We start from the raw sequence: 22,215 nt of genomic DNA, 5'->3' as shown, positions 1-22,215 counted from the left end.
TAGTCTTTGGTTTCATTGATTATGTCAATTGCATTTTTACTTCTATAAAATCAACTTCTGTTCTAAATAGTTCTATTTTCTTTGGGTGTCTTAATTAGTTCAGGCTGCTATAACAAATTACCATAGACTGGTGATTTAAACAACTAATATTTATTTCTCACAGATCTGAATGGTGGGACATTCCAGATCAAGGCACCAACAGATCTACTGTTCAGTGAAGACACTTGTCCTGGCTTGTGGATGGCTGCCTTATTGTTCAATCCTCACATACCACAGAGTAGAGAAGGATGCCATGTCTTCTCTTTATATAAAGGCATTAATCCCATCTGGGGGACTCCAGCATCATAACTGTATCTCTCTCTAACTTTGTATCAGATATTAACTTTAAAATTAGTTTCTAACTTTATTAATGTTAGACAATATTTTTTTTAAAAAAAATTTTTAGTTATAGTTGGATACAATACCTTTATTTTATTTATTTATTTTTATGTGGGGCTGAGTGAGGATCCAACCAAGAGCCTTGCACATGGTAGGCGAGCACTCTACTGCTGAGGCACAACCTCAGCCCCTAGAAAATATTTTTTTTACTTCCAGTTCTTTAAATTTGGTGGAAATCTGGCTTTTGGCCTAATTATGTGAATATTTTTTGATAAATACTTAGAGCAAGACTCTTTTTAAAACATGTTTTTTAAGTTGGAGATGGACACAACACCTCTATGTGTGTATGTATGCATGTATGTATGTGGTGCTAGATCAAACCCAGTGTCTCACACATGCTAGGCAAGTGCTCTACCACTGAGCCACAACCCCAGCCCTGACAGCAAGACTCTTATTTGCTTGTTCAAGCAATGTATATCCTTCCTTAAAGATGTTGTGTCATCTTCATTTAAAAAGCACCAAAATTGCCAGTATTTGTTTTGTTTCTTTTGAACCCAATTGATTAAATATTTAAATTTTTAGGCTCCCTTCTCTACTTTTTGCAAGGCTCCTCAAACTAACTCTAAAATAAATATATATGTAACTATTTCCTTCAATTGCTTTCTTTTTCTTCCTGTTATTTAATTCCTCTCATGGACTCATTCTGATCAGCAACATTTGACATAACTGATCATTCATTTCTTGACTTGGCTTTTTAGGTACTCCATTTTCTTTGTTGTTCTTTTACTTTTACTGTATTGGCCTTTCACTTTCAGATCCTTTCTCATCTTTCCAACCTCCAAATGTGGGAGGGGCCAAGGCTCATACTTGGACTTCTTCTCTTTTCTATTTATCTTCCCTCCCTTGATGATCTCATTATGTCCCAAGTTTTGAAATACCACTGAAATACTCATGACTCCCAAAGTCATACATCTAGCCCAGTCCTCTCCCCTAAATTTTAAACTAAAATACTCTACTATTTACTGGATATTACCACTTCAGTGACAAATTTCCACTTTGATACAATAGTAAACTGTCACTGATTTATGCTCAAGGAACTTACATTTTTTTTTCTTTTCCAAGTTCTAATGTGCACTTATAAGGATATTTGTCATATTTTACCTAACTTTATTGTCATTTTCCACTGTTAATATTTAACATGTTATATAATACTGCCAGCATTAACTTCATAGACATTTTAGTTAGAAACCTGGAAAATTTAGTAGTTTTTATACCCAAAAGTATATATGCTAGATTAACCTAAAACCCAAGGCACTTGTTGAATGGGCCGTGCTCTATTATAATTAAATCTCGCCATTTGCTTTACCTTCTCATATACAATTTGCCATCAATCTTTGATTTATACAACTGTAAAATCTCTTGTGTTGTTTAAAAACTCTGTCTATTTCTATTAATACTTTGTAGACCACTTATTTATTGTTTCTTTCACCCTGATATTTAAATAATCTGTTATCTACTTGCTTATATTCAATCTCTATTTCCTCAAACTTAAGTTTCAGTCCTCACTGTACATTAGAATCACCTGAGAGTTTTGAAAAACTATCAAGACACAAGATCCACTCTCAGACTTAAATATCTGTACTTACATGGTTTATGGTGGGGCCTGGGCCTAGGTATCTTTTAAAGCTCAGAGTGAGGAAAATACACAGCCAGACCTTAGAACCATAGCTGTACCATATTATCCACTATTCTAAACAAACTGCTTTCTTACCATGATATCTTTTTAAGCTTTCCTTTCTTTTAATGGAATTTCTCCATGCATACAACTTTAAAAATCATACCAAATGTAAAGTCTCAGTGCAAATATCACCTCTTTCAAGATACTCACTAAATAATGATAGCAATGAAAGACTGTTCTCCTTCCACAACACCTTCATGATGCTTTACACTTACACACACACACACACACACACACACACACATACATATCATGATTCCCTTACACTGTTTATATATATATATATATATATATATATCTCCAACTCTCATGTAGTATCTCATACAGGGACAAAGATCACATTTAATTCATTACTGAATATCCCATTAGTATAGTGCTTTAAATGTGTTACGGAAATTATATTAAAATGCACTGTAGCAAATACAAACAAATCTATCCACGTGCAAAAATATATTTCAGTCACTTAAAATCAAACTCTAAAATTGTTCACATTTAAATAAAATCCATTAGTGATAAATATGTAAATTGTCACTTTTAGGGATGTTGATATTTTAAAGAGAGATACTTACCTGAAAGTATACGGATGCAAAAAATGAAGATATCACTGACACTATATAAGACTATGAAGACTATGCAATATATTATAACACTGTTTCATTAAAAACAGTAAAGGACTTTAACTGATGATGTTCAGGTTATAGTTTCTTAGTATTTTCTGCAGTGAGATCAGAAGTGAAACTGAAAACAGAATATAAGAAGCATGATTTTCTACTACATAGTGTTCTAAGTGACAATAATAGCTCTTAGGAAGTCTAATATAGGACACAGACATTCTGTTAACAAATATCACTTGGTTCGTCTGGAAGATCGGACATAGGAATAAGACAGTCACGTCCAATTCCACATGGATTCTCAGCTCAGATCCTGGATTTTGCACAGTTTACCTTGCGAACATGATCCGAGTGACATTTCACAAATTCCTGGATAAATGTTGCTACACTCTGCCAGGAGAGAGACAGGCTATGTCATGCACAGATCAATAATTGCACTGTGTTTCATCAGCCTCAAAATCAAAAGTGCTTCATCTGGCAAAAGCCATGGCCCTAGAGAATCTGACATATATAAACTGAATACCCTTCAAGGAATGTGTACTACACAAAATATTGGGGTAAGGTAAAAGAAAACTCTAGAGATTATCAATGAAGAACAATAAGAAAGTAGTTTTCTATTTTGTTATTTCTGGAGGTGTGAACATAGATCACAAAAATGTAAATGAGGCTATTTAAAATTCTACAATTCCTCATATAAAAAAGGCTACAATTTAACACCTTCAATCATTTGAACAGAGTTATGTAAAAAAAATTAACCATTTAAGATAAATAACAATCAAATAAGTCTAAATATATATTTAAAATTTTATTTAGATTTATAAAATACAACCTTTTTAGAATGAAGGGATTTGCTAAAAGACTCTTCAGATTTAGTAGTTTATATACCCAAATTTATAAATGCTAGATTAACCTAAAACCCAAGGCACTTGTTGAATGGGCCATGCTCTGTTATAATTAATTTCAGATTATGACACTTGGCAAAAGTCTTTTATTTGGTGCTTGATTAAACTAATTTTAAGATTAATTGGTTAATGTAATTGGGTAAGAGATGAAATAAACTTGAAAACTCAAGTCCTTAAAAAGAAATTTCTTATTGCTATTGCTAAAAATGTTTTAGAGAACAAAATATTCTGTTGTAGAGTTTAGTTTACCTGATTCAAAGAGCAGGGGAATCAAGAGTTCACCTAGGAATCAGAATGATATTTAATTACAAAATAAACAACAGTGTATATTTATGACATTTAGGTCTAAAGATTGTATTTGAGTCCTGGGAACATTTAGATTTGTTATAGTTGAGGACTTAAGGTTGAGGCAGATCAAAGGCTGCTTTGCAGCAATAGTCTAGAGTGAAAATCTAGTTTTCCATGCCACAATTTGTAAAGCACCTCTTCTTTAAGAAATATGGTCAGACTTCCTCTAGAAACACAAAATACTGGTGTAATTAGTCATATTATTAATAAAGAGAAATAATATTTTTGGAGATTAAAAGAATGCTTCTACTTTAGAAAGCAAAAAGGGTCATAGTGAAAATCAGAATTCAGAAAATTAAAAACCTGCAAGCCCCTGAAAAGAAATATAAGTAAGTGAAGTAAGCCCTGTAGGATGTGTGACAAACAAGAAATGATATGCTTTATTTTCCTTGAAAGTTCCAAGTCACTATAGATAGTTACTAACCTCAAACTGAAACTCTCCAACACTTCTATTGCACTGTATAATTAATCAATAAAATGATTTCCATCTTTTATTGACCTCCTATATTGACATCAACACCTTTAATACCTTGCTGTGAATGAAGTCAGTGAGGAAGTCAATTTCAATCCACATTGAAAAGGTACTATGCCTTCCATTATGATAGAATCTGTGAGTTATCAAAAAGTTTAATAAATGATGTTGGAGGACATTATTGCCTACTAGAAGCAACAGACCTAATAAATATTCAACTTTGAAACTATTAAATGAAAACTTGTATAAAAAGGCAGCTTGGAAAAGTAGAAAGATTTTGGAGTTAGGAATAAGAAATACATGTTGCTTATAATCCTGGAGCTACAATTTATTAGCTGATCTTGGCCAATTTATTTCAATTTTTAAGCCTTAATCCTTTATATTTTAATATGAGGAAAAGATCTTCCTTATAAGGTTATCATAAGGAGCCAATAGAAAAACAAAATCAAAATGTCTAGAAAGAAGGACCAAATAGTCATTGCATAAATACTAGCTGATGATGTTTTATCAAAGCCACAGAGGATAAGAGCATGAGTTTTAGAAATCAGACTGACTAATCTTGAATGCCAGTTCTGCCACTTATAAGCCATGTGACCCTGGGCATGTTATTTTCATGACCTCAGTTTTTCCACTTGCAAAATAGGATCAGATATGAAATCATTAAAAAATGTTTCAGTTTATGGGTAAATATACCTACAGTACGTAGAATAATACCTAGCATTTAGGTACACAAAATTATTTAGGTACACAAAAAATATTACTGCTATTAAGAATATGTAAGACTTGAGCTAGGGACAGTGGTGCACACCTGGAATCCCAGAGGCTTGGGAGACTAATGCAGGAGGATCATGAGTTCAAACCCAGCCTCAGCAACTTTGCAGGGCCTTAAGCAACTCAGTAAGACCCTGCCTCTAAAAAAAATATTAAAAAGGAATGAGAATATGACTCAGTGGTTAAGCACCCCTGAGTTCAATCCCTGATACAAAACAAACAAACAACAAACATGTAAGATTTGAAAGAATGATGCATCAGCATAGACTGATAATAGTTTTATGGAAGAGGAGATAGAGTGGATAGTCCACTATGACAATGAGATTTTATGTGGGTAAATAGAAGATTATAAGAATAGGTTGACTTAAACAAGTCAATACACTGTCTTGAAAACTTTGAAAAATATTTTGGCCTTGAAATGTTCATACTGGGAACCAACTGTAGGCTCATTAATTTCATGTTGACATTAACATTTGAGCAAAATCCATATTTGATCAGTAGGCAATGGGAAGAAATAAATAAGACAGAGAAACCAGAAGAAGGCATTAGGGATGGAAATTAAAGAGGAAAAAACAATAGAATGTGATTGTAGAATTCAGAGCCAAAAAGAGACAAGAATCAAATTTGATTCTAAGGTCCTAGTTTGGAAGAAGGCATGGTTGGGAGAAAGCTTTTTTAGTTAGGTTTGAAACATGATGAATTTTTGATGATAGAGAATCAAATGAAACTGTCTCCAATAGTGAAAAAGGAGGCATGGATGGGCATGTAGTCAAGTCAAAAGGAATTTCCAGGCAAGGGAATAGGTGTCTTTCAAATGAGAAAAAAAAAATGAGTTTAAGACAGAATTTTGAAGAACATACGCACAAATAAAATAAAAAAGAGCCATCAGTTAAAATACAGAAAAAATTCAGAATCAGTATAATAGGGCAAAAAAGTGCATTATTTTTATGAATATTAACATAGACAATAAAAGTTATGGTGAGAGTACTATAGAACATACAAAGACAGGTAAAACATAGTTCCTATTTTTAAAGTGTTTCAAACGTTTCATAAAGAAAAAAGTAAACAGGTATTACAAGAAAGGAATAGGCAAACATTTACAAAGGAAATATATTTGCTTCTTCTATATCCCCTAATTTAAAGGCAAAGCTACATTAAAATATAAAGCTTTGAGAATAGCAGTTGGGTGGTACTATGTTAGGAGTTTGGTCTCCTGATTGGTAAGGTGGGAAATGGGTCCACAAAAAAGAGTCACCCTTTAACTATAATCATTACTTCTCATGATCCAAAGCAGAAATCTGTACAATAGATAAGTGGAAACAAAACAAAACAAAACAACCAAAAAGTTCATATTTTACAACACTTCTATTGCCTTTTAATCATAGTCTGAACAGCCATTGTGATTATTTTTAAATGAGTTGAAGGATATCATTTTTGTAGGGTAAATCTTTGCCTACCCAGTTGAACTACTGGAGTGAAAAAAAATTATAAAATCAAATTCATTAAAAGAACAAAAGAAAGGAGTTGGGGATGTAGGTCTGTGGTAGAATACTAGTCTAGCATAGGTGAGACCCTAGGATCAATCCCTAGCACACACACACACACCCAAAAAAAAAAAAAAAAAAGAGAGAGAGAGAGAGAGAGAAGAAAAAAAATTCAGAAAGCATTATTGTACAGAAACTGTAAAGCACATGAGACCAGAATGAGATTCTCTTCTAAGAGATTTCTTAGAAGCAAATAAACACACAAAACAACTGAATTCTCCCAGTAGAAATCTAGGCACTGAATTCCAGAACCAAGGTATAAGAAAGGGGGAAATAAATCATGAGTAATTAATTTTTTGAAGATAGTTTCTCTAGTTTCATCATGCAGGGAAACAATATTCTCCTTGGAAAATGGAAGGTATTCTTCTTAATTACTTATTTTCAGAGAAATCAAAATTTCAGTTAAAACTCCTGTTGTGCAAGAATTAAAAGCAAGAATCAATAAACGGATGGACTCAAACTAAAAAAGCTTCTTCTCATCAAAAGAAACAATCTATGAGATGAATAGACAGCCTACATCTTGGGAGCAAATCTTTACTCCTCACACATCAGATAGAGCACTAATCTACAGGGTACATAAGGAGCTCAAAAAGCTAAACACCAAAAAAAAAAAAAAAAACCAATTTAGTCAATGCCAAAGTGGGCCAAGGACCTGAACAGACATTTCTCAGAAGATGATATACAATCAATCAACAAATATATGAAAAAATGTTCATAATCGCTAGCAATTAGAGAAATACAAATCAAAACCACTCTAAGATTTCATCTCACTCCAGTCAGAATGGCAGCTATTATGCATACAAACAATAATAAGTGTTAGAGAGGATGTGGGGAAAAAGGTACACACATACACTGCTGGTGGGACTGCAAATTGTGCAGTCAATACGGAAAGCAGTATGGAGATTTCTTGGAAAACTGGGAATGGAACCACCATTTGACCCAGCTGTCCCTCTCCTCAGTCTATACCCAAAAGACTTAAAAACAGCATACTACAGGGACACATCCACATCAATTTTTATAGCAGCATAATTCACAAAAGCTAAACTGTGAAACCAACCTAGATGCCCTTCAATAGATGAATGGATAAAAAAATGTGGCATATATACACAATGGAATATTATTTAGCAATAAAAGAGAATAAAAACATGGCATCTGCAGGTAAACGAATGGAGTTAGAAAAGATAATGTTAAGTGAAGTTAGCCAATGCCAAAAAACCAAATGCTGAATGTTTTCTTTGAAATAAGGAGGCTGATTCATAGTTGGGTAGGGAGAGGAAGCATGGGAGGAATAGAAGAACTCTAGATAGGGCGGAGGGATTAGAGGCGAAGAGGGGGGCATGGGGTTAGAAATGATGGTGGAATGTAATGGACATTATTATATAAAGTACATGTATGAAGACATGAATTGGTGTGAATATACTTTGTATATAACCAGAGATATGAAAAGTTGTGCTCTATATATGTAATGAGAATTGTAATGTTTTCCACTGGCATATGTAAATTAAAAATTAATTTAAAAAAGAGACTACAATCATGCACTGCATAGTTATACTTTGGTCAGCAATGGACCACACACAGGACAGTATTCCCATAAGAGAATATTTTGCCTAGTGATGCATAGACATCTTCCTTTGTGTAGGTACGGTCCATGATGCTTGTACAATGATGAAATCACTTGGGAATTTCTCAGAAAGTATCCCCAATGTTAATTTACACATGACTGAAGTACTGTACTTAAAGAAAGCTACTTTAAAAAACTGAAGACAAAAAAAATCTTGAAAGTTACAAGAGAGAAATGATGCTTTACCTATATATGCCAATTTGAGTTGTAAGCTTTTTCATCTATAATTATGGGAGACAAAAAGGAATTGGCATGACATTTTTCTAGAAAATTAACTGTTTAAAAAACAAAAGCAACCACAAATTCTATATTCTTAAGAACATTTTTTGGCGGGGAGGTTAGTGGGGATTGAACCCAGGGGTGCTTAACCACTGAGCAGCAGAATCCCCAGCCCTTTTTCACATCTTATTTAGAAAGGATCTCTCTGAGTTGCTAGCTGCCTTGCTAATCTGCTGAGGCTGCCCTTGAACTCTTGATCCTCCTGTCTCAGCCTCCCTAGTTGCTGGGATTATAGATGTGGGCCACGGTGTCTGCACAAAACATCCTTAGACAATGTGAAAACTAAGAAAATTTGTTTCTAGTATACTTAACCTTAAAGAATGATTAAAGTTCACTAACCAGAAAGAGTAACAGAATCTAAGACTTCACAAAGGAAAGAATTCCACTAGAAATAGGTATGACTTTCTTAATTCATATTTTGATATGTAAGCAAATTTTATAATACCATCCGATATAGTGCTCAATATACATAAAGGAAATGTATGCAATAATTTTATTTAAAATACAGAGAGGGTTAAAGAATTTAACTAATTTCTGTACTTCACTTGAAATGGTAAAATTCTGAAACTTTACTACGATAATTTGTATGTGTAATGTAATGCCTACAGTCAACAGCCAACTCTCAGCTATTGATAGAAGTACTATATATCAGCAAGATATAAAAAACCTGAATACAATCATCAAAAAACTAATTTACATATTTTAGAATATTCTATTCAACAACAGCAGAAATCATAGTTTTATTTAAATGTTCCTGAAATATTCACTAAAGACCACATCCTGGGCCATAAAAACAAACTTCAATGACTTTAAAAAGGAGTGAAATCAGACAGAATTATCTCCAGTAATGATGAAATAAAATAAAAAATGAAGAACAGGAAAACAACAGATATGTCTTGAAATGCTTGAAAATTAAATAATACATTCTAAGTAATTCACAAGTCAAAGAGGACATTTTAGGAAAAAAAATTTTAAATCCACAGAACTTAATGAAAAAGAAAACACAGTACATAAAATATACATGAAATGCATCTGAAGTAATAATGAGAAGGGAAATTTATAGTACTAAAAAGTTAAATCAGAAAAAAGGATTCTAGCATTGGGAATGTAGCTTTTTGGTTGAGCAATTCCCTGTATTTTTGAGGCCCTGGGCTTAATTCTGAAAGAAAGAAAGCGAGAAAGAAAGAAAGCGAGAAAGAAAGAAAGCGAGAAAGAAAGAAAGCGAGAAAGAAAGAAAGCGAGAAAGAAAGAAAGCGAGAAAGAAAGAAAGCGAGAAAGAAAGAAAGCGAGAAAGAAAGAAAGCGAGAAAGAAAGAAAGAGAGAAAGAAAGAAAGAGAGAAAGAAAGAAAGAAAGAAAGAAAGAAAGAAAGAAAGAAAGAAAGAAAGAAAGAAAGAAAGAAAGAAAGAAGGAAGATTTTAGGTTCCAAGATCAAGAAGCTAGAAAAAGAACAAAATGAATACAAAGCAAGCAGCAAAAAAGAAAAAATAAAGATTAAAAGCAGAAATCAGTACAATAGATAAGAGGAAAACAAAAACAAACAAGAAGCTGGTTCTTGAAAAAAAAAATCAGTGAAATTGATGGCTCGAAGAAGTCTAAGAAAAACAAAACGGGAGAAGACAAATTACTAATACCAGAAATGAAACATGAAAAAAAATGAAACACAAATATAACTACATATCCTGAAGCCATTAAAAAGATTATAAAGAAACACTATGACCAGTACAATTTATCTCAGGAAATATGAGGATAGATCAGCATCAGAAAATCTATTAGTGTAATTCATTATTTAAAGTAATAAAAAAACTCAGGACCATCTCAAAAGATTTTAAAGAATTATTTAACTAAACTTAATATTGAGGGCAACTTCCTCAACTTCCAGTTTTTTTTTTTTTTTTGCTTGTCAACTTCGATTATAATATATCGTGTTTCCTCTGATGAAAGAGCACCCTTTAGTGAGAATGAGCTAACTGGTAATTGTCTTAGATTTCAGGAGCTGAAAAATTATTTTTGTGATCCCATTCTTGAAGGATATTTTCATTGAAGCGGGCTAGGAATGCAGCTCAGTGGTAGAGCATGTGCTTAGTAATAGTGTCACTGGAAAGAGAATTTATACTGATGCACTTCTTTTATCACATTAAAAATATTATTCTTATGGTTTATACTGTGTGTGTGTGTGTGTGTGTTTTTTTTTTTTTGAGACAGGGTCTCACCATGTTGCCCAGGCTGGCCTCAAAATCTTCCTGCCTCAGCCACCCAAATGGCTGGGATTACAGAGGCACACTACCACATCCAGTTTATACTAATCTGATTTTCAAGAAATCTGTTTGTTTTAACTTTTATTGAAAATAATTTTTTTCCATCACTCTTTTCTATTGATATTTGAGGAGATCTATGTTTACTCTGATTTGAATATTATATAATACACACATGTACTGAAACAGCACATTTAAATATTTGTGATTTTCCTGTGTCAGTTTTTTAAAAATACACCACAGAACTTTCTGTTCTTATTGAGACCTACACATTTTCTTGAATAAACACTACCTAGAAAGTGACAAGATTTGATTAGTTCCAGGGTTGCGTAGAGAAATTTTAAATAGTTTGATATGCACCAAACGGTCTCAATGATATGTTTTACAATTTTATAGTTTTCATGTAAATACTTTTATTTAATCTTTATTCTTTTTTAAAAAAAGGATTCCATGGCTTAGATTATAAATGAATACTATGAAAAATTTTATGACAAAAAAATAATACATAATAGATGAAAACATATCTATTCCTAGAAACGAACCAGAAATGACTCAAGAATAAATGAAAAAAAGTCTAAATAGAAGTATAATAAGTGAAATCATTGAGTTGGTAATCAAATATGCTACAAAAAAAAAGCCCAAGATGAGATGGCTTATTTTGTGAATTCTACTATGTTTCAGGTTAACACTGATTCCTCATAAACTCTTTCAAAACCAAGAAAGTATTACTTCCTTGCCCATTTTATAAGGCCTATTTTACCCTGATGCCAAATTCAGTTATAGATATTACAAAAAATAACACAGAATAACACTTATGAACACAAATGCAAAAATCCTCTACAAAATAAGAACAAAATTCAGCAATAGATGAAAAGGGATGTATATTATGATGTATAATGGGGTTTATAATAGAAATACAATATTAGTTCAAAATATAAAAATCAAATAATAAAATATACCATTTTATTCAAATTTTTAAAAATCATAATCTTCTTAATGGGTATAAAAATGTGACCAAATGCAACACATTTTCATGATAAAAACAATAAACTATAAATACTCAACAAGGAATAGACAGGTACTTCCTCTAGTGGAAAACAGGCATCTACAAATAACCCACAGCTAACAACATACTAATGGCAAAAGACTGAATGCTACCACCTTAAGATAAGCCATAAGGATTTCTGTTCTTATCACTTGGACTTGTGCTAGAGATTTAGCCAGGAAAATTAGAAAAAGAAAAGAAATGTCTTCACACCAGAGAGGAAGTAAACTTATATAAGTTTGCATACAACATATAAATAAAATAATGATGAATTTACAAAACAAAAACAAACTATTAAAATTAATAAATTCAGAAAAGTTACAGGATAATATACAAATATCAATTTTATACACTAACAATGAGCAAACTAAAAGTGAAATTTAATTTATAAAAGAATAATAAAGAATAAAATACTAGGAATAAATTTAATATAAAAGTGTAAGAGTTGGACACTGAAAAATATAAAATTTGAAAAAAATTAAAGAAGACTGACATAAATGTAAAGATATACTATATTCACAGTTTGGAAGAAATATTGTTAAGATAGAAATGTTTCTCAAACTGATATTCAAATTCAAGGCAATCCCTACCAAACCCTAACTGCTTTTTTACAGAAATTGACAAACTGACCCCCACATTACATTGAATTCTGTCCAAAAATTCTTGCATAAGAAAAGTAAACTGTATGAGTTATGTCCAAATTTCAAAGCTTATTATACAGTTATGGTTGCCATGAATGTGTAGTTCTGACATACAGACCAATGGAATAGAAGTCAGTCTTGAAATCAACCTGTACATTTCTGGTCAACAGTTTTTTGTTGTTTTTTTTTTTTTAATCAAGATTGCCAACACAACTCAATAAAGAAAGAATTATGTTTTTAACAAATTATGAAGGGACAGTTGGTTATTCAGATGTCAAAGAATGTATCTGGAGCATTATATTATACACAAAATTAACTAATGAACCACAGACCTAAATGTAAAAGATGAAACTGTAAAACTCTGAAGAAAATACAAATATTCATGAACTTGGGTTAGGCAATAGATTCTAGACAGACATTTAAAGCTCAAGCAATCAAAGAAAAAAGACAAATTAGATTTCATCAAATTCTAATCTTCTGTGTATCAAACTTTACAAGAAAGTAAAAGATATAACTTAGAGAATGAGAGTAAATATTTGTAAACAGTATATCTGGATAGGGTCCAGTATCAAAATATACAAAGAACTCTTACAAGCTGTCAATAAAATGGCAACCTGAATTGAAAAATAGGCCAAGTATATAAATAGACATCTGTTTAAAGATTTTATACAAATGTCCAATAAGCACTAAAAAGATGCTTGAAACAATTAGAGAAATGCAAATCAAAACCATAATGAGATACCATTTCAACCCACAAGGACAGCTGTAAACTAAAAGCAAATTACAGATGTTGATGAGGATATAGAGGAACCAGAACTCCTCTCATATATTGCTGAGTGCAAAATGGTATAGTTCCTTTAGAAAACAGTCTGGTAATTCCTTCAAAGGTTAAAACTAAACTTTCCACGTGATGCAAAAAATCCTACTCCTAGGAATATACAAAAGAGAAATGAAAATATACATCCACAGAAAAACTTCTACATGAATGTTTGTAGTGGCATTATTCTGAATAGTCAAAAAGTGGAAATAATCTAATAACCATCAATAGATTCATAGATAAACAGAGTGAGATGCATATATCATTCAGCCATAAAAAGGAATGAAATACAGGCTACAAAATGAATGAACCTTGAAACCTAACACTAAGTGAAAGAATTCAGTCACAAAAGAATAGATATTATATAATTCTCTTTATAAAAAATATCTAGAATATGCAAATTCATAGACAGTAGATTAGTGATTGCCAGGTGATCAGAATAGAGCAGAACAGAGGGCAAATGTTAATAGATAATGAGGTTTCTTTATAAGATGATGAAAATATTCCAGTATTGATTGCAATGCTTGCACAACTTGGAAAATACACTAAAAATTAATGAATTGTACTTTTTAAAAAATGTAAAAGTTTTTAGTACGTGAATTATATTGATTCTAAAAAATTTATTAACGGATGAAATTAAGAAATGAGAAACCACTTAAATTTGAATTCATATTATGATAACAGCTATACTCTCTGGCTCTAAACAAGTATTCATAAAATAAACTTGCATATAAAAATGCAGTAAAGTATGATTGTTTTGTGAAATAATGAGAAATGAAAGAGAAATGAAGAATTATTTTAAAATCCTAAGTCCCATATATCTTACTATCAGTTTTATAAAAATTTAGAAGTTTGAAAATATCAAGAATTGATGAAGAGAATAGGAAACCCTTGTAAAGGGAGTAAGACTGGAAGAATCATTTAGAGAGTGATCTGCCAAGCAATAAAAATATAAAATGTCTAATACACATCCTCCAACAATCCAGCTTCTGTACTTTTACATAAGAGAACTCTCATGTGGTTCAAGGAAACACATATCAAGATTGAATGTAGAGCCTCTGTAAAGGCAAAACCCTGGGAACAATTTAAATGTGTATGAACACATTAACTATTAAATATAATGTGATATTTAGCCAAATTTAGTTGGTTTTAAAACAAAATATTACAATAAATTAATGTAATAAAGCACTTCCCAATATGTGTAAAAATTAAAAATTATTTGAAAATTAATACAAACTCTTCGTATTAAGTATTTCCAGAGAGGTTGGAAGAAGATAGTGTAAGCAGGTGGTGATTACTATGTTTTATATTTCTAAAATACACACTGGAAGTATATATTCCAAAATAGTAATAGTTTTCTTTTGGGGGATGGAATGAAAATAAGGATATTTCTTTTGTGTGTGTGTGTGTGTGTGTGTGTGTGTATTCGCGAGCACACGTGCGCTGGGTGCTGGGTATTCAACCCAGGGACTTGTGCATGCTAGGCAAGCACTCTACCAAATAAGGATATTTCTTATGCATGATTTAAAATTTTATGCATCTCTTTTCTAAAATCCACTACAGGAAAGTTAATATTTCATGTTTGAATGTCTAGTCTATCAAAATATTTTTATTTCCTGGTTTTTGTCTAAATTAGTAAGAACTAGGAAACATTAATAAATAAATCTGTAAAATTACACATTATATATGTGTAACATTTTCCTCATACTAAAAGGGTGTGAATATTTCTTATTTATATATTCAAAACTCTGGCAACAACATAGAATATGAAATAAATACATAAGTTTTATAGTTATTTTGTCTTGGAAATAGCTTATCAAGGCCAATTATATCTTCAATGTATAGAACAAAGCTCAGAATAAAGCTATATAGTGCATGTCAATATAGGTTTGGATTATCATACAATGGCATTTAGAATACCTGCATTTGGGAATCACAAACTTGCCATTTATCTGCTTTACTCCTTAGCTCCTACTTGTAAAATATTACCTATCCATCATTCATATCTTTAAAGTAAAATGCTAAAAAATAAAAACAAAACAAAACAAAACAAAAAAACCCAAATAGTGCATCAGCAAGCTTCACATTACTAAAATGGAATCTTAGGCAACTCACTTAAGAAAGTTTATTTAGTTCATGATTCAGGAGGCTCCAGTGCAAGACTGTATAGCCCCAAGTCTTTAGGTACCTAATTAGGGAACTGGATGGCAATGAGGACAGCATAGTGAAGGAAATCACTAACATTATGAGCTAAGAAACAGAAAATCTGAAAGATAAGATGCCAGCTCCCCTTTGCAGGCATTCTCTAATGTCTATACCTATATAAGATTTGAGAGATTACTTTATCGGTAGGGAATTTTAAATTTAATTACCATGCTGTTTTTTTTCCATATGTATAGAATATCAACTGAAATCTTACTTTAATTCGTCACTAATTACATTTGAGTTCATAAATATGTTTGAAGTGAGAAATTACTAAAGTATGATTTTCATCCTTTCCAGAAGCACTTCCTTTATTATTAGATGCCTTTTTATTTTCGAACATTTAAAAAAGCTGCACTGAAAAGGATAATTACATATAAACAATAAAATGTAAGCTACATGTATAATGGTAGCAAATGCATGACATTCATCTTGCAATACATGAGACTGGAAATAGCTAAAATTTTAGTGATTTGCAGATAACTTCCCATGTAGGGTTCCAGGAGAAATGCATGTGAAAGCAACTCGTTTGATCTTTTATGTCATATCCTCTCTAAAATGCATATGACCCATGTATTAATTTTAGTAATTCTTATACCACATGATGATTAACTTTAAAAGTAGTTGAAGCCAGGTGCGGTGATGCAGACCTGTAATTCCAGTGCACTGGAGGCTGAGGCAGGAAGGTCACAAATTCAAAGAGAGCTTCTGCAAATTAGTGAGGCCCTACGCAACTCAGTGAGATCCTCTCTAAATAAAATATAAAAACAAAAAAAGGGGCTGGGGATGTGACCCAGTGGTTAACTGCCCCTGGGGTTAAATCCCTGGTACCTAAGTAAGTAAGTAAGTAAATAAATAAATAAATAATGTAGTCAAACTCTCTGGTGTGGATTTCTTACTTGCAACTACCATGTATGGTACCTACAAGAAATGAAATTAGAATTGTTGCCAAGAATGAAAACAATGTATTTCTTATACACTTTTTAGTTAAATCCCTAGAATACTCTTTTGCCTTTTTTCTCCTTCAACCTCTCAATAAAAGAAATTCCTATTCCAAAGAGAACAAGGAAAATTGCTTTTGTAAAAATTCTGATCTGACAATCTCAGAACTTATTTTTACTAGTCATGTTCTACTATATTATTTAAGAAAAATTGAAGTATTTAAATGTTTTTGATGTACTGTCATATGTTGCTCAACAATGGAGATATATTCTGAGAACACACTGTTAGGTGATTTTTTCATTGTGTGAATATCACAGTGTGTACTTAAACAACTAAGATGACTATAATATCACTAGGAAATATAATTTTGGGGGACTACTGTTATAGATTTTTTTTGTCATTGACCAAAATGTTATGTTATGCATGACTATAATGAAGTGGAGAAGATAGGTTTGTTTTTCTTTCCTGGAATGGTCTGTTGAGTTTTGTTCCATCCTACTCTCACTGGAAATGACTTTTCATTAATCATGACATGATGGTCTGTGTCGTATTCTCAACTGTACATTAAAGACTAACTGGACTTAAAAATTGTTTTTATTTCTTTTTTTAAAAACAATACTTTCATGTCACTAAGCTATTTACACACACACACACACAAACTTAGAAATACATATTTTTTCTACCATGGTGAGATAGGAAACAAAATATCATTTAACTAGGAAAGGAAGTAATAAGGAAGGGCAGGAAAAAAAAAGAAAGGAAGCAAAAGAAATGAAGAAAAATAAACTAAGGAGAGAAAGAAAAAAAAAGAAAAAAAAATCACCAGGTAAAATAAATACAGGTTCATCAAATCATTTTGGGAACTGTTTCCCAACACCATTGTTTGTAGTACCAGTGAATGTCTCTAAATTTTTAACACAGAGCTCATTTATATCTGATGTCCCACTTGAGAATTTCCAAGGGCCAAACCTGTGAAGTCCTCAAACTTTCAATGTAATTTTGGAATACAGGTAAAGTGTGGGTATAAGGCTACCCTGGAAATGAAGTCACAATGTAATTCTAATTAGTACTTCTAGTGTAACAGTAGTCATTTATAATTAAAAAATGTGTAAGTATTGTTTGAATCAAAGCACTAGATATTAGAAAATTTAACTAGAATTTTAAATTATGTGATAGTTATTTAAAATTACTTTTTAATATGATAAAATGATATTTTCTGTGTAAAATAACAAATTTCCAACAAATCATTTCACATATAAGTAAGTATCTTTAAGAATGTAGAACCAAGGAACAGTCTTTTCTTTTTTACTTGCATAAAGAATAATTTATGATAATTAGGATAAAGGTGTAATGTGCCTAAAAATTAAGCCAAAAAAAATTTCACCTGAGTAAAAGAAACACAGACAGGTTATTGGACACATTAAGATATATAATTACATTAAAGCCTTCACATTTTATACTAGTATTTGCAAGAGTGACTGAAGAATATACAAGCTTAATAATCTAATTTATAATCATAAATCAAAATTTTAGGCATGAGTAAAAGGGTAAGCTAAATGCATTTATGAAGACTGCTTTTCAAAACTAAGTAATAACATAATAGAAAATATTTTAAAAAGTTTAAAAGAAGGAAAAAGAACCTAAGCAGGAAAGAAATGCTAGTTAAGAGACTTTGTGATTTGGAGTTCCCTCCCTCTTGTAGTTAATCCCTTAATATGGACCTTACTAAAGAGGTCTAGTAATTATACTATATATATATAATAGTAATGAACTACTCTAGATTACTACCTGTTTTTTTTTAACTCAGACACATGCCTAACACTAATATGAATAACATGTAAAACAAAATACCATTTTTTGTAATCATCTGTTATAGTTCAACCTTAAAGTTCTCTTTACCTTTATTGTTTGTTTGCTTGTTTGAAATCGCTGATCAGATATCTGCTGTTGATGGAGGAGCTTTTCATTAACTTCTTTATATTCTTTAACAGATAATTCTGCTGTTTTTTTGGCATTCTTAAGTACACTGTTTTGTTGTCGCAGAGATATAATTCGTTCTCGTAATAAAATAATGTTGGTACTTGATTTCTGGGCAGTTACATTTTTGTACTTTTCTCTGTTAACTATTAAAAATAATGTTGTTGATAATACTTTAAAATTGTATTAAATTTTAAAAGATATACTGTTAATTTCACATGTATTCTTACCTCTGGTAGGAACTACTGTATGTAAACTTTTTGGCATATTACCATTCTTCTGAAATGCTGTTTTTTTTGTATTATTATAATGAAAAATATCCTAAATTTGAAAGTTTCAGAAAAAATGGGTTATTATTCAATAAAAATGTCAAATGAACCAACATAATAAGTACAATGTCTCTTTACTTAAAAATATATATGAGTTCTAGACAATAAAATTCTATAATTCACATTTCAATTATGGAGTGCATGAATAAAATTATTTATTTTTAATAAGAAAGATAAATTAGGAGTAAATTCCTTAACAAAAACCTAATTTTAACAGTAGAATGGATAAACTGTTGTATCTTTGAACAATGAAATACTATCCACAGCAATGAAAATGAACTAACACTGCAAAATACTGAAGGAAAGAAAGACGATTTAGATTTCATAAAGTTGAAAAACAGGAAATTAACCTCAACTTTAACAGAATTAAAATTATAAAGAAAAGAAGGGAAGTGATTAAGTATAGTTAATTATTTTAGGGCTAGTGAGGGAATCTAATATTTTCCAAATACTTGCTATAATTTAGTCAATTTATTTTCTGACTACCAATAATATGCATAGATCTAATCCAAGAACTTAACACATTCTTACTATATGAATGATGTTATGAGTTATTTTCATTTATAAATTAATTAAGCTGCCCACAATGGCTGAAACTAAAGAAAATCTTCAATTAATACATAGCAAACTGGTAATCTCTATAATCATCAGTCAATCAGCAGGTGTAACAGTTAGATTAAATGACCTTATAATTACAAAGGCTAATATAAAAGTAGACATTTCTTTACTTGGTATATATTTCACACAATCTAAAACAATAATGAGTTTATTACTATTTTTTTGGCTGAGATATAAATAAGTTACAAGTTATTCATAGTATTTACTTCCATTATATATTTATGATATTAAAAACTAGGAAATTGAAAATTATACAAAAGTGATTATATAGTTATATATAACTATATATAAATATTATAAATAGTTATACAGAAGTGAATAGTGTACTTCAAAGAAGACAAATTTTTAAGGATTCAAATTTAATCACTGGCAAAACTTATTGATGAAGCATAAGATCAAATTAAGAACAAATTGAATATTAAAGAAAATTGTGTCATATACCTTTGGGGTCTTGCCATCTATATTTGAATTTGTTTGTACTAATTCCTTCCCTTGTGTTTGGATGTCTTCTGTTTGATCACTTTCTTTCTGGTCTCTTCCATCTTCTATAGGACTTATTTTCTGCGATGTTTCCACAATAATTGTTCCCAAATTTTGAGAGGTCTGTGTTTCAGAATCACTGCTTTTTTAAAATGGAGTAATACGGAAGATAAAACCCAAAAATATCTGTTATATGTGCTTTGCTTCTTTTAAAAACAAATAATATTATAAATAGATTATATATAAAGCTGTTTCATTTGGGCATTTACTGGTTCTCACTGTTTAACAGGAAAATTGGTTTAAATATGTTTTATAAAATTATAGGATCTCATGAAGAAAATAGATATTTAGCATTCTAACAAATATTAATTGAGGAAACACATCCTTTAGTATTTCCAGATTTAGAGAATGAGCCAAGCAAAAAGGTTTAATTTTTAACTGGGGGGGTGGGGCAAGTTCACTGGGGAATGAACCCAGGAGTGCTTTATCATTAAGTTACATTCCCAGCCCTTTAAAACAAATTTTTTGAGAACCTCACTAAGTTGCTCAGGGTCTTGCTAAATTGCTGAAGGTCATCTTGAACTTGCTATCCTCTTGCCTATGCTTTCTGAGTTGTTGCTGGGATTACAGGTGTGTGCCAACATGCCTGGCTGGTTTAGTTTTTCTAACAGAAATTTTTTATTTATCTGTGATAAAATGTTAATCTCTTAGGCTTTCACTTGTCAATTCCAATTTCATTCCTTATGGCTATTCATTATTCAATAAAATACTTGTCAGATACTAACTATGGGCCAGGTACTCTTTTAGCAATAAGCAAATAAGCAGAAAACAAAAATCTCTTCCTTCATGTAACTTTTATCACAGTAAGGACTGGGGGAAACCAATAAGAGGAATAAATAAAATATTAGTATGCTAACAGAGATATGATAAAGAGGAAAAAATTAATCAAGGGATATTAGAAGTTTTGACATTGAATGCAACATTTAAGTCTCTTTTACAAATAGATGATCTTTTAACTATTATGATATTGTTACTTGTTGTTTGAGACATCTTAAAGTAAAACATTCCTAGCTTCTTCTAATGTCCCTAATTCATATGCTTTAGAGATGCTTTACCATTCTCATCATTTTTGAATGTGCTCCAGCCTAACCTTATGAAGCACTGTGTCCAGGATTTAATATTCTAAGTACTGTACACTATAAGAGGTACTTACAGAACTTCTGGTAGATGCAAATTCAAACTATGTTTAAGCTTTTCTGACATGTACATTTCAAATAGACTCATACTAGATTTAACAAAACCTTCTAAAATATTTCTACAGAGTTACTTTCAAAATCACATATTTCTCCATTTAGGCAGTGGAAGAATTGCATTTTCCAAGTAAACTACCCTGGAATGTTTTGTATAATTATATCTTCCTGTCTACTAAGATCTTTGGGGATCTCGATTCTATACTGCAAGGTACTTTCTTCTGCTTTCAATGTCATACTATTAACAAACTTGATAAACATGCTTTGTTGGATTCAGATATACTGTATTTAGTTTAATCATGTTAAGAAGATACAGGTTAGTCTGCTAAGAATCCGCATTAAGTACCCATGCTGGGACCAAGAAATCACTGCTGCTTTCAGGAAACATTCACACATTGACCTTTTATTATGTCCTAGCACTTTATGTAGGATTTATTGCCCAAACTACCAATAATATAATTTTCCTTCTTCCTGTTTTTGAATATTAGAACCACACTTATCTGACTTCCGTACTCTTTAACCATTTGGGTTCCCCTTTTAAAAACTCAACAGAAATTGGTCAACTGTACAAGTTATTTCAATATGCTGAAATTAAGTATGTCTGGATTAGAACAGAAGAATCCATATGCTTAGGCATTCTATTATTATATAAAATATAATACAAAAGAGATTCTCTTTTCTTTTTATCCAAATTTAGCAGAAATTCAAAATATTTAACAATAGACACTTTTAAGAAACTTTAAAAGCTAAATGAAAAGACCCTTGGTGGAGGGTGAGCTGGAGATGGGGCATAATGCTTCTCTTTCTGTATAAATTTTCACTTATTCATTTTCAAAAAATATTTACTGAATGACTACAATCTTTCATGCATGTGAAACATACTGATGAACAAATTCTATAATTTGTCACAGAGGAAACAATAAACACAATAAATTTGAAATATCATAGAGCACATTATAAGATAATAAATGTGGCTGGAAAAAAATGAGCAAGTAAG

General features: G+C 31.2%; 1 protein-coding gene across 5 annotated transcripts in view; it reads right to left on the bottom strand.

The window, feature by feature from the left end:
• Cntln (centlein) overlaps positions 1 to 22,215 on the bottom strand; it is a 313,688-nt gene that overhangs the window by 69,206 nt on the left and 222,267 nt on the right. For 3 of the 5 annotated variants that reach the window (XR_005733953.2, XM_078047677.1, XM_005340132.5), the window contains exons 16-18: positions 19,930 to 20,110; positions 18,772 to 18,862; positions 18,464 to 18,687 (exon numbers count right to left, since the gene is read on the bottom strand). The exons of 1 other annotated variant lie outside the window; for it this stretch is intronic. Coding sequence is in view for 3 of the 4 variants with exons in the window: in XM_078047677.1 (XP_077903803.1) it covers positions 18,464 to 18,687; positions 18,772 to 18,862; positions 19,930 to 20,110 (496 nt within the window). In the remaining variant the exon portion in view is untranslated. The remainder of the gene's footprint in view (positions 1 to 18,463; positions 18,688 to 18,771; positions 18,863 to 19,929; positions 20,111 to 22,215) is intronic. One more of the 5 variants, XM_040285836.2, reaches the window with a different exon arrangement.

The sequence above is a fragment of the Ictidomys tridecemlineatus genome, chromosome 4, assembly GCF_052094955.1.
Source record: "Ictidomys tridecemlineatus isolate mIctTri1 chromosome 4, mIctTri1.hap1, whole genome shotgun sequence".
Classification (NCBI taxonomy): Eukaryota; Metazoa; Chordata; class Mammalia; order Rodentia; family Sciuridae; genus Ictidomys; species Ictidomys tridecemlineatus.
Note: the sequence above shows the minus strand (reverse complement) of the source record. Positions and strands in the feature narration are given on the sequence as shown.